At 36.9% G+C, this 13,452-nt stretch overlaps 1 protein-coding gene across 1 annotated transcript in view; it reads left to right on the forward strand.

Moving 5' to 3' along the window:
• The first annotated feature begins 2,326 nt into the window (after nt 1–2,326).
• mgmt (O-6-methylguanine-DNA methyltransferase) overlaps nt 2,327–13,452 on the forward strand; it is a 40,211-nt gene continuing 29,085 nt past the window's right edge. Inside the window, exons 1-2 of the mRNA XM_010869959.3 lie at nt 2,327–2,577; nt 5,354–5,499. Of these exons, the coding sequence (XP_010868261.2) occupies nt 5,363–5,499 (137 nt within the window). The 5' untranslated portion in view covers nt 2,327–2,577; nt 5,354–5,362. The remainder of the gene's footprint in view (nt 2,578–5,353; nt 5,500–13,452) is intronic.

Genomic DNA, 13,452 nt, shown 5'->3' on the forward strand with positions numbered 1-13,452 from the left:
TTGAAAATACATAGTGGTTCATAAGAATTCATAGGGATACCAAAGATTGTGGGTCTTTGGGGAAAATCCTCATTTCCAGATTAAGAATTTGGTTTTATTTGATTCATTAAAGTCACCATTTAGTTAGAAACTTCCCTCACATTGTTGTCTGGCTCTTAATTGCAAATAAATTGACAGAAATAAAAAATACAAATTGAAAAGAATTAGCAGATTCTGACATGATTTAAACAAAATACAGTAAAGCAAAACATACTTTTATTTCATGTTACATAAGATGAATCCTTTCTAGTAATCTATGTAGGCCAATTAGCCAAAACAAAATATCTTATAGCTTTTCCTATCATTAGGCCAATGACATATGTTGCCTTTCCTGTCTATATCGCGCCTTGGCAACATTTCTGTTTTCTTGTCCAACCACAGATTTTAAATATAGCGTACTTCCCATTTTCAAGTACATTTGCTTTTCTGAATGGTCAACTACAGAAAAAAGAACTGACTCTTTGGATACAGAGAGCATTTAAAAATACCTGATGAATTCCACAGAAAAAAAGAGATCTGCGATGTCTAAATTTATGCAATAAAGTTTTTAAATCTAGCCTATGCTACTTATCCATTTTTATTATGAATTTACAAGGTGGCACTATATTGGAATTATTTCCTTAGATCAGTTGAACTGGCAAGTGCAACAGCAAATTAATCTAATGGACTTTCTACTCTGATAAAAATCATTGTGGGGAGTTAGAGGTATTTCCAGAGGTATTCAGCCATGACAAAAGGTGGCCTCTCAAGCTGTTCTCACTTCAAATGTGACGTCACAGCCTGCACAGTGCACAGTATGCACACGAACGCCTTCTATGCTTCAGTTCCACCAGATGCCTATGCATTTAGCCGTAAGTTGTTATTCCTGGATCTCTATCCCCCCCCATTTTATGTATTTGTCACATGTCAATCAATCAACGTTATTTGAAAAAGCCCTTTTACATTAGCAGTTGTCACAAACTGCTCATACAGGCACCAAGCCTAAAACTCTGAAACAGCATGCAATAACAAGAAAATGAAGCACAGTGGCTAGGAGAAACTCCCTAGTTAGGGTTGAATCCAAGGAAGAAACCAAGAGAGGAGCCTAACATTACATTATATACATATGTTTTAGGGCCACATTGGTCATTAGTAAATATATATGTTCAGATGACCAGTGGGTCAATAAAAACAGGTGTTCTGTGGTCAGAGTCGTCAATGACCAAATGGGCTATGGGCAATAACAGCAGGAGTTGTCAGGCAGGAACTAGATCCTCAACACAACCAGATGAAGTCGCCAAGCCATGTAGTCGTAAGGTTTGGTCCATGTGCTCAGGTCCTTCTAAGATTCAACAGGACACCAGGGAAATTAGGGGGAGCATTCCTTGGTTAAAAATACTTTACCCTATAATTCAGACCGATCCTAGTCCCCTATTGCATAAATGAATACAAAGTACAAAAATAAGGCCCGAGACAGGACAGACAGACCCTAGTCCCCCGGCGCATAAACTATTACAGCATAAAGACAATGCTCAGTATAGCCCACAGAGTTTTCTCCCATCGCAGGAGTGTTAGGGATGGCACAGGGCATCACTAGTAAGCCAGTCACTCAGCCCCTGTAATAGCATTGGCGAGAGGATATCCCAGTAGAGAAGGGGAAGCCAGCCAGGCAAAGAGTGCAAGTATGGTTCATCAATCCAGTGCCTCGCCTTTCACCTTCACCCCTTGGGCCGGACTATGCACAATCATAGACCCACCTAAAGAGACCTAAAGAGTGAGACAGTGTCTGTGTCATGGGCAGGTAGATCATTGAACAAAATGTAGCTCTATGTTAGAAAGCCCTGTATCTAAATGTTTGATAAGAAATTCCTGTAAAGAGGCATGCATTTTGTGACTGTGGCGTACTTATAGGTATGTAGGGCAGTACCAATAAGCGAGATACTTTAAGTAGGAGTAAGTCCATGCAATGATTTTGAGTTTAGCACTGAGAACTTGAAATCAGTCCTAGACATAACAGTGTTAAGAAATACATTCTTATAGTCACTGGTCATTCTTGCTTCCCATTTTTAAGGTCAGGTGTCATCGTACATGGATAGAACTTATGGTAAAACTCCATGGTTTTACTATAACACTAAATGCCCATGTTTTAGATACAGTCTGTTTCATAAAAGATAAAATAATCACAATATATCACAAACTCCTGAAATGCCTTTTGCGATTATAAACTGGATTGCAACACAAAATCTGCTACATTTCATCTCCGTGCTACAGTAACCATATACCACGGCTATCAGCCAATCAGCATTCAAAGCAACCAGTTTATAATACTATATAACGGTTGTGCTACAGACCTCGGGTACGAGGAATAGTTTTAGGCAACTAATTAAAAACGCAACATACACTTGCTGACTGTTCCACCGCGTTGTCAGTTAATGACTTCCGCAGAAACGTAACGCGTTTTGACATGCCTTCATCCTTCGGGTAACAACGGGACACGTTTTCAGTAGTGCTGGTAAACAAAGCACCAGGTTATTGGTACAATACGGGTGATATTGAACAGTAAGTTGTATTTAATTTCACCAGTGTACATGGTATTTCTCCTGCAAATACGTGTAGCTTAGTAAAAATAACTTATTTGAGTTTAGTAGCCTAGCTCTGCCTAATACCTTTTATAACAAGCTAGTTGTTTGGTTCCTGAATGGTTGGATATAGAATAACACACTGCACTGGTAAAGCGTGGTTAATTTTAAGCACAGTTGTGCACTTGCACGACAAAGGAAAATAAGTTACACTTCAAAATCCGGTTTGAATGCCCTTAGTATGAAGTAAAAGTTGGACACTGAAGACGAAGCTAATCAACATTTTACCTAGCAAGATCACTCACCAATTTTATATTTCATACATCCTAGTAAATGCCTAGTAAAGAAAAGTTAATACAAGTGAAAATGCAGCTAGTCACTGTCATTCCAGGTTCTTGTTTGAGGTAGCTGAATATAGCTAGCGAGTGAAAATAACGTTAGCTAGCTATAGGTAGCCAGCCTTAATGGCAACACTTTTGGAGAGAACAGACAACCAGTCCCTTTACAACGAGTGTACATAGATCTTCAAAGGTTGTGGCCACGTTTGTCAGTGGCCACACCATAGATTTTAAAACATCGTAAAAATCTTCACTGGCACACAGTCACACAAGCCCAAAAATGCTTTGTTAGAAGTGCTTCCTTTCTTAAATACCTTGACAGTTTTCCTATGTGAATGTTGTTTTAAATGTCTGTTACATAATACCTTCGTGATAACGTTGTCCACCTACATTACTGCGTAGCCTACCACTTAATGTTTTGTGTGTGCCATGCTAACGTTCATTAAGACAGACGATGAAAAGCACGAAGCAAGTAATTATGAGTTGGTCAAAATCTAAGATGGTGTTTTATTACGCGTTCAACTGTCTTTATGGGGATTCAGGGGCATTTCCCCCCGTCAGTTATAGTAATGGCCTTGTGGTCAGTTTTAATTCACTACGGTTTCCTAATGGTGCCTTCGTTTAAACACATTTGTTTGTATTACTTTGTTAAATTATAGAGTTATGAAGTACATTTTCATGCAGTGTCTGTCATTGCTGTGTGTTGTTCCAAATACTGATAGCATTTTGTTTTCTGTTTCCTTTTGAAGGAATGGCTCACATACACCTATTCACACAAGTTTGCAGAACAGTTGCCTTGCCTTGTGTTTAGGCTACTTGAAGTAAATAACAAGTCAACTTATCGCTGTCTTCCCGTCAGTGAATTTTGTAGAATGCCTTGGACCAAACACATCAGCTTGTTTATTCAACCTTTGTAATCTATTATCAGTGAATCTGGTGGTGGTAGACTGGATTATTTGATGATACCGACTGTCTAATTTCTTTCCTAAACCACATCACAACAATGCAATTGTGGTGAGGAATTTACTAATTATAGTTATGCCACACCTGCAGCATTTTACCTGTTGTTTTCATTCATAATTAAAGTTAACAGCAATAAAAGTAGTTGCCTAATCAAAGATTCCTTCTGAAAACTGAAAGACCCAGGAATGATTTGAGTGGAAGAGACAGCAACATTGTACTTCCTTGAGAAGTTGCCACAGGAGGTGAAACAGATTTTTTCTCAATAAAACTGTAGGCTGGAACTGGATTTTCACCCGTTATATCGCTTATTCTAAGGAGTCAACACATTGATGTAAAATATCAATGTAATAAGAGATTACAATTGCATTTGAGATATCAAAAGCAAGCAGGCCTGCAGTGGCCAAGGAGAGCGCAAGATGAGAGGCATAGTACATAGGTAATATAAGTGATGGGTTTACAAAATAATAATCATATAATGGATAGTAACCAAACATAGAATTAGCGTCTTTCCGGATTCTTCATGTAGGCTATATATTATGTTAATGAAAGAAACTCTCCTGGCTACAGCTTTGCCAATAGTACAAGGCTGAGTGCAAGTTTATGTAGCAAAACTGGGAGTAGTTGGACAGTGGGAGATTAGGTTGTTTACAGGCTTAGTTATTTTCCTAGCAGCTTTTGGTGTGGTTAATGTAGATTGACAGAAAGGGAATTCAGCAGTATGGCCCGGTAAACATTACTAAAATAAGTTATATTGTCATAGTTGTTTTGTCTGTACCATTACACATACTTCATGAAATGCATCAAGGTCTGCATTGAAAATAGTTATTTCAAACCAACATTACAATCAATGTAAGCTTTATATATTATAACCCCATCCCTCAAAAGGTTGTTGTACAAGATAGTCAATCATTTCCTTCTCTCAATAACACTTTTTTTTTTTTTTAAGAAAGTGCTGTCTGGTTATTGCCAAAATCCATCTCAGTCGTCAGAAAAGGCTGCACGTTTTTGCTGTTGTTAACGGCTGGAAACCGAAATCCCCTTAGAGTTGCACCCTAAGGAACACATTTAATGCTAGGAAAACATCCCGGCCATCAACCAAAAATGATGGATTGAAAATAATGTTGAGCTATCTAGGGAATCCCTCACCAGACAAGGGAACAGACTGTATTGTTTTTCTCATTTATGTGATATATAGAACAGAAATGTTGGAAGAAAACTAGGGATTTATTGGTTAGATGGGATCACAGCTTTTTCCATAAAACAACGAAATAAAGGATTTTAATGTAAGGATCATGTCAAACCATGACTGTGTCATAGATTGGCATTCAAGTCATTAATACTGGCCTGCTTGCTTTTTAACAAATGGTTAGTGCAAATATACTGTAAAATGTGTAGAAATTATGAAAGTTAGCCTACCACTTAAATATGCAACAATTCATATTTTGTTCTTACCAGGGCAATGCCATGAAGCGCAGGAGCCCAAGTTGGTGCACACAGAGGACCATCTCTTTGAAAAGTCCTCTGGGACAGATCCAAATCAGCGGATGTAAAATCGGTGTGCACACTATTCAGCTTCTAATGGATGTTGCACCTGCAGAAAGGTACTGTATTTCAGATCCACTGATGTAATAAACAAACCTGTGACATTTCCAGTCAGAAAAAATCCACTTATGATCAAATATCCCAATTCCTGATTGGAAGAAGGGGAGTTTTTGTTGATCTAATAAGTTACAGTGCCTTCAGAATATATTCAGACACCTTCACCTTCTTCACATTTTGTTGGGTTATGGATTCATTTTTTTTGCACAATTGCATCTAAAAACATGTTTGTCATCAAAAATGACAAACATGTTTTTAGATGCAATTGTGCCAAACAATTTGAAATCTCGTACGTAAATATTCAGATCCTTTATTCAGTACTTAGGCATTGATAACAACTTTGAGACTTCTTAAGTATGCCACTGCCAGCTTTGCACATCTAAATTTAGGAAGTATATCTTACTTGCAGATCTTCTCAAGCTCTGCCAGCTTGAGGAGTGTCGGACAATTGCAATTTTCAGGTCTCACAACAAATGTTCAATTGGGTTCGAGTCCGGGCTTTGGATCAAGTTTTCTTCATGAGCCCCTTCAGTATTTTACTCCATTTATTCTTTCCTTCAGTCCTGACCAGTCTCCAAGTCCCTGTGACTGAGAAGCATCCCCATAAGATGATGGTCCCGCCACTAAGCTTCACTGTAGGTGTGGTGTGATCCAGGTGATGAGCGGTACCTTATTTTCACTAGATGTGCTGTTTAACATTCAAGCTGAATTGTTTACTTTTGGTTTCATTAGACCAGACAATCTTTTTCCTCATGCTGTCAGTACTTTAGGCGGCATGTCTAATGCCTTTTGCGCAGGAGGGGCTTCTTCGCTGCATAGAAGCTCTGTAAGAGTGGCCATTGGGTTCTTGATTACCTGCCCAACGAAGGCCTACTTGCCGGTTACTAGTTTGGCTGGACAGCCAATTCTAGGACGTTTTGGTGTTTCTCTCTCCCTCAACACAATTTGAGTAGTCTGTGGAGAGTTCCTTGGACTTCAAGGCTTGTTTTTTTCTTTTGACAAACTGTATGAATTGTGGCATTAAAGACAAGTGTCTTTGCTGAATTTGGAAAGTCATGCAAATGTTCTGCATAGTTAAATACATAAGATCGTTTAGTTTTTTATTTTCAGTAAATTGGCAGTTATAACATTTTAGAGGACTAGATAAAAGAGAAAATGTAAATACTTTGAAATGGCAAACAGACAAAATGAAACTTTTCTTTTTATATAATAAATATGATTTTGAATGGCCAATATTTTATATCCGAAGGCATTAGAAGGCGTCTTACATTTTTGGACAGAATACCATTAACTTATTAGTGAATGTAATTGATAGATTGTGGACAATACAGCTACAATTGTGTACATCACCCTTCTGGCAGTCAAACGGTTGCATTCCACATAGAGTCATTCACAGGCCGGTTGTGAGGGTTCATTATTTAAGCAATGAAGCACATGGGGGTGTGGTATATTGCTAACAGACCATAACTAAAGCTGTTCTTATGACCGACCATATCAAGAGTGCTAAGATATTGCACTTCGCAGTGCATTGATGATGTATCACAAACCTCTATGTTGTTTTCATTATTAAACCAGCTACTGCAATTAAAACAGGAAAAATATTTTGTCATCCCTCTGGTATTCTCTCATATACCAAAGCTTTCTGAATTTCAGGGTTAGAACCACCTGGTTTGTAGTTAAGGAGCAATACTCAGCTCACATTCCTATTTTGGTGTATTGTAGAAGTCCTTCTGGTCAGACCTATACCTACCTCTTTATGGTTAACTGGTGGAGATAAACATATTTATTTGATATTTGTTTCATGCGGTTTGGAGGTTGTGGGGCCTCAAGACTGGAATGTGCCTCAGGCTTTCAAATCACTAAGTCCGCCCCTGGCGAGAAAATAATATTTAACTGAAAATATCCTGTAGTGGGATTTTCTGTTGTATTTACATTGTTTTGTTCACATGCTTGGTGATGCAATGTTAATTCTTTTTAAAACTGCAACTGCTAGTGAAGATGTCAGATTCCCACAGTAGACACAAGTGCAAGTACTGTCTTGCTCACGGTGACCTCCTGCACATGCCCTATTTTGGCTTAGAATCAGGTCACCAGATGTTTTGGAAATTAAGCAATATACCAAGTTATTTGTTACTAGGGACACATTTATTCTTTATTTTTTTTACAAATATTTAGTTATCTGCTTGATTCATTATTCTCAGAATAATGACAGACAATAGGCCTATACCTGGTGTTAAATATTTAAGTTTCAAGGAGCAGATCATCAGACTACTGCAGATTTTGTTTATGCGTGAAAAGCTATGGATATCATAGTTTTATATACAACAATGTCAATACCCTTTTCGAGTAATTGGCATTTATTTTTCAACAATGTTTTGAAGCACTTACAAACATGAATAAAACACGTAACAGAACAGGCTTAAGCATCATTAGATTTTGGGTTATGTTCAGATAAAAAGTCAGATTCTGGAACATCAAGGTTTATTGGATTACTTGGAATGACTGAATATCTGACAGACCTTTAGTGTGTAATGTACATATGTAGCCCAATCATATTGAAGTAAAAAGCTATGGTTTATAAACCCTTTTTCAAAGGCACTGTAGCCTACACAACCCATAAGGTAAAATGCGAATTCCGTTTTTGGCCAGCTATGTAAACTCTAAAATTGATTGATCCCGCAAAAGTTGTTCAGTTGGGTATATGCTATTCCTATTTTTGCTTCTTAATATGTAATCTAAAAGTAATTCAAAGTAATCAAATTACGGTACTGTGTTTGAGTAATCAAAAAGTTACGTTACTGATTACAAATGTGGACTTGTAACTTGTAACTGTATTACATTTTAAAAAGATTACATTTAAAAAGTAACCTACATATATCAATGTGTGCCACTTACAGACAGTTCAACACAAAAATGCGTGTGAACAGACACAGCCAGTTACTCACTAGCTTGATACCCTGAACGCCGGGTGCGGGACATTGTTGCTCTGCTCTGATGCTGGTGCTATAGTAAACTGTGTGAGATGGTAAACTGTGCTCAGCTCGGTAAAACAAATGTTTTATAAAAATATTTAGTTTTTCTGTGTAGGCGCACTACAATTTAGCAGCGGGGGAACGCAACTCTGATTACAATAAGAGGGAAACAATGAATTTACTATATAGGTAAATATACATATTTTTAAATGAGACAATAACATTTAAAAAACTATAAAACTAGTAGAAATTGCAAATTATGTAGACCTTAGGGCTTATCCTGCAGTTCTGGATTTTGTTTATATCTGGTTTCTTCTTTACATGGTAGAGTTTTAACTTGCATTTGTGGATGCAGCCAGAAACTGTGTTCACAGTTTGGTTTTTACACTACATAATCGTGTCTGTTTTTAATGCAGTGCCACCTGGGCCCGAATCACCATCCAATATTGGTTTTCAGCCTTGTCTTTTGCAGATTCTCAGAATTATCTGAAGCTTTTAATTATTTTATATGCCATTGATGATGAGATCCTCTAACTCTTTGCAATTTTACGTTGCGAATTTTCCTTTTTGTTGCACTTTCTGCCTGCGCAGTGTTTCACAGAGTGGTGAAACTTTCCCCATCTTTACTTCTGAAAGACTCATCCTCTGGGATGCTGTTTTTATACAATCATGTTACTTACCTGTTGCCAATTATCCTAAATATTTGTGAGATATTCTACCAGGTTGTTTTTAGCATTACACAACTTTTCCAGGCTTTTGTTTCCCCGTTCCAGCTTTTTCTTTTTACGTGTTGCTGGCATCAAAGTGGGCAACCTTCGATATGTTAAGTTTCAACCTTCGATATGTTGTCTTTGTACCATTGAATATAGGGTTTAAATGATTTGCATATCATTGCATTCTGTTTTTGTTAACATTTTACACAGCATCGTAACTTATTTGGAAACGGGGTTGTAGAATGTTGTTGAAGTTATAACACTTTTTAAAACGAGCCATAAAATGTTGGTCACAATTCAAATTGTATACTCCAGAAAAGGCAGAACCAGTATTACAACAGCATTATTACGGAATATTAATATTGATGTTAAAGAACTGTTGTTATTTATTTGTAAATGCATTTTTAATAACATTTTGAATAGATATTGTGGAATTATTTTACCTGGATTGCAATTGAAAATATTCAATTGCAAAAAAAATAAGTTTTTGGTCAGTAATAAATTGAAACCAACCGATTAAAGCCATTCCTCTGAAATTCAGGAGTCGAGTGGCAGTGACCTTTGGAGAAGGTAAAAACATTTTAGCCTTTTTTCTTTTGTTTATATACTTAGGATTTAAAATTACACTATTGGGTTTAAAGGAAATGTTCTTAGCTTTTTATTTTCGGGTATTTTTTTGTTACGCTTAAAAACAGGATGGTTAGTTTGTTGAATGTACCAAAGAGCCTGTCTAGCTCTGTGTACAAGTAATTTGGACAAATGGGACAAAGTAGTAGAATTATGGCAAGGCCAAAAAACTTCAAAGATTAACAGCATGGAGTCATTATTTTGCTGCATAATCAAGCTCTGTCTAATGAGTTTGGTGGCATTTGCTTGTACCTTAGCAGATATGTTACTGTGTACTTCACAGTTCTTCCTACTGCTGCTGTCAGCAGTTACATATCAATGAAGACAAGTGAGCCAGGTCAAGTGGCAGCCATACATGCTTAAGTCATGACACCCACTCCATCTTTTGTACACTTAAGTTGACATCAAGCATACTGCTATAGTAGAGTTTTTCAGGGTCAAAAAGCGGGATGTTAGATGAATGTTCCAGTATGTGGCAACATGCAAAATATCTTATAACAAATGACAACTGAAGAGGGTTTCAAGCTTGGGAGAGGATCACTAGAGAAAGCACCCAGTGTTCTTTAGGATTAGGTTTGTAGCAGACTTCTGTCCATTACTTCATACAAATGTGACCGCAAACAAAATAGACGTGCTTAACTTTGACATTGTATTTATGTCCCAGTTTAAAATGGGTTGTCATTCCTAAATGGTGAAAGTAATTTTTACTACTTTGACCTGCAACTTTACAACTTTACCCTTATGGCAATTGTTCAATTTTCAAATCCAGTTTAGTCCCCTAATAGAAAATCTTCATTGTCCCTATAAGTACTAAGTGGTTCGATTAAAAGTGAAACTTAAAAATAAAAAACATTGTCTTCTGAAGAGGTGTAAAGCCAAAAAACAATGTAATCCCAGAGAAAGTTAATCAAATATGTAGCACTAGAATACAGGTTACCTTGAAAGTAATGGCAGATGGTTATTATTATGTTATTAATATGCATATGGTATTTATATATTGCTTCCTAGTTGTCCTGTAACTGATATCTTTAAGTTCCAGACAAATATTTCCACTCTTGAAACAGGTGCTGTGGAATGCCAAATTGGTTGGTTTTACATCAGTATATAGTATACTTGGAACTTTGCTGAAAGTTTCCAGTTATTCCTTGTTCAGTTAATCACTCTACATAAAAAAAATATTAACATGGAAATTATGTATCACTGATTTAATCAACTTAATTAGGATGGAAAATTAAACTACATTAATTTTTGCCAAAAATGTAATTCTTTTAGTAACCTATAATTTATGGAAACATATGAGTGTCCTTGTATATTATAAATCAACATTTGTTGGCTTCCCAACTGTCTCATCCTGTAAAATTCATCAAGCAGTAAAAACATTCTACTTGTTAATGAGCAGAAGAAATTAATAATATTGAATATGATTATCGAAGATATCCTGTAACCATGCACATGCATCTTTTCTTCCCCTCATTGTGGATGTGGTTTAATTTCTGTGTTCAGGTTCAATAAGAATATGCAAATTATTTTAATGATTTGCATCAGTAGATCATTTCTCATTTTAATATTCCGTCGGTAGTTTCTGTTAGACTAATGCATCCTCCTTAATGTTACGAGTAAGCATTTAAACTAGCCAGGATTCTTTTATAAACAGAACAATAATGTCAAGATCAGTTTGATACCCATTTAAGTAATGAGTGTGTCAGTAATAAATGTATCCTAACATTATTGCCATTATTAGCTTTAAATTCTCTGCCCCATTAACAAAATATGTAGAATTGCAGTAATATTGATTTATAACACAATCTATCAATTGACCTGTTAACCTGTTTACTACCATCTTTATAATTCACTCCAAAATGTGACCTTGTTACATGTTACTGTTTGGGGTCACTACAAGACATCTCTAGACAATGACTTACCAGCTAGTGCCTGGTAATATAAGTATGATCCATTCTGAAATTATTCAGAATTATGTTCAAATGGAACTATTTGGTAAACCACGATTACGCTCAGTATGGACATAAATCGGTGGAATTATGTTCACTATGAACATATCCCCAGTGTTATTGGTCCTTAATGACTCACTATAACCAGGGTTCCCGCTGCTTAAAATTAAGGTCTTAAAATAAAGTCCGGGAAATTAAGGTCAGAAATTGTCTTGAAATTACTGTAAATTTGCTGTAGGTATGACATTTGCAGATGGTGCGTTTAAAGCTGATGGAAAAAGTTGCGAGAGCAGCAGAGCCACGCCACGTCTTGAGGAGAGTTTGGGGTGGTGTTACGAAACAATGTTGTGGGGATTTTGAACGGCTTACGTAGGAGCTGCACTATAGCCATCAAGCATTTAGCGTTGCCATCAGCCATCAAACCTTTAGGTATGCCCCCTTCGAAATTAATGACTGATGCTACACATCTCAAGTTGTGTCACGTCCAGTGGCAGCATCCAAGCTTCACGAAATGCTGAGGTTGAATTCTAGGCAGCCAACACACGCCTTCATTCTGTCTTGTGAATTTAAATAATAAGAAATAGATTTTGGGGGGCTGATTATGTGTATTGACTCATAAAAACTGTAGACAAATAACTCATATTGGCCTATTATGTAGGGGGAAATTAAGGGTTTGCAGCATATGTTTATTTTAGCTCTTTGGGCTTCTGGCACTTGACTATTGTCAGCCTATTTTCTAGACAGTTTTTTTGGGGGGGGAAGATGCCATAGATCAGCTGACCCACCAACCTTGCTATGGTAAAAGTTGGATGATGGACGGCGAACGACTGATCATTGAAGTGGAGAAGCGGAGGTTTTAATCCCAGTTCACCCCTAGTAAAGACTACCATAAAGGAGAAATTTAATAATTGTGAAAAAGTTACATATTTTACTTACCCTTTATTAAAAAAAAAATGTTGTCGAATATTTCGAATACCCGAAATGTTAGCATTTAAATAATTGTGAGTATTCAGTTAACTCCCATTTCTACCATGACATTTAGAAAAAAAAGTATAACGTCTTAGCTCGTTTTTATAACGTTTGAAAAACATGTATTTCGGTTAACCGAATGCTATTCGAATAACAACACATACTATTCGGATAGTAAAATATGGTCTAATGCGCATGCCTACTTCATTGTCTTTTCTCCCCTGCTCTCTAGCTGGTGAAAAAAAAACCTGCTCTGTAGCAGGTGAAACGTCAGGTTGCTGTGGTGCTGATGGCAATGCAATGCAACGCAGTATTGTTACACTGTTACAAAAACATATATTAAAGTAGGACTCAAATGATCTTGTTTATATGAAATAAGTAGACATTTTTTGGGTATTAAATCACATTTGTTAAGGTCTTAAAAAGCATTGAATTTGGCTTTTAAAATGGTGCAAGAACCCTGATAACGTGCCTGGTTTTTTTCTAAATGTGACGCTTGGCATTCAGGCAGAAAAGTTTGGTCTTGGTTTCAACAGACCAGGGTCTTGTTTCACTTTGCTTGGTCCTGTGAGGTTCATGGCAACCTTTTTTCAATGTGCCACCACACGGCCAGTCATGTGCTTAAAGAGACGCAGAAGTTGTTGGACGCGCTTTTACGCAAGCGGCTGATTAACATGGTGACCCGTTTGAGTAGTGTGCTCGAGATCCTAAAACGGAACAGGTGC

Source organism: Esox lucius, chromosome 6 (assembly GCF_011004845.1).
Source record: "Esox lucius isolate fEsoLuc1 chromosome 6, fEsoLuc1.pri, whole genome shotgun sequence".
Lineage (NCBI taxonomy): Eukaryota > Metazoa > Chordata > Actinopteri > Esociformes > Esocidae > Esox > Esox lucius.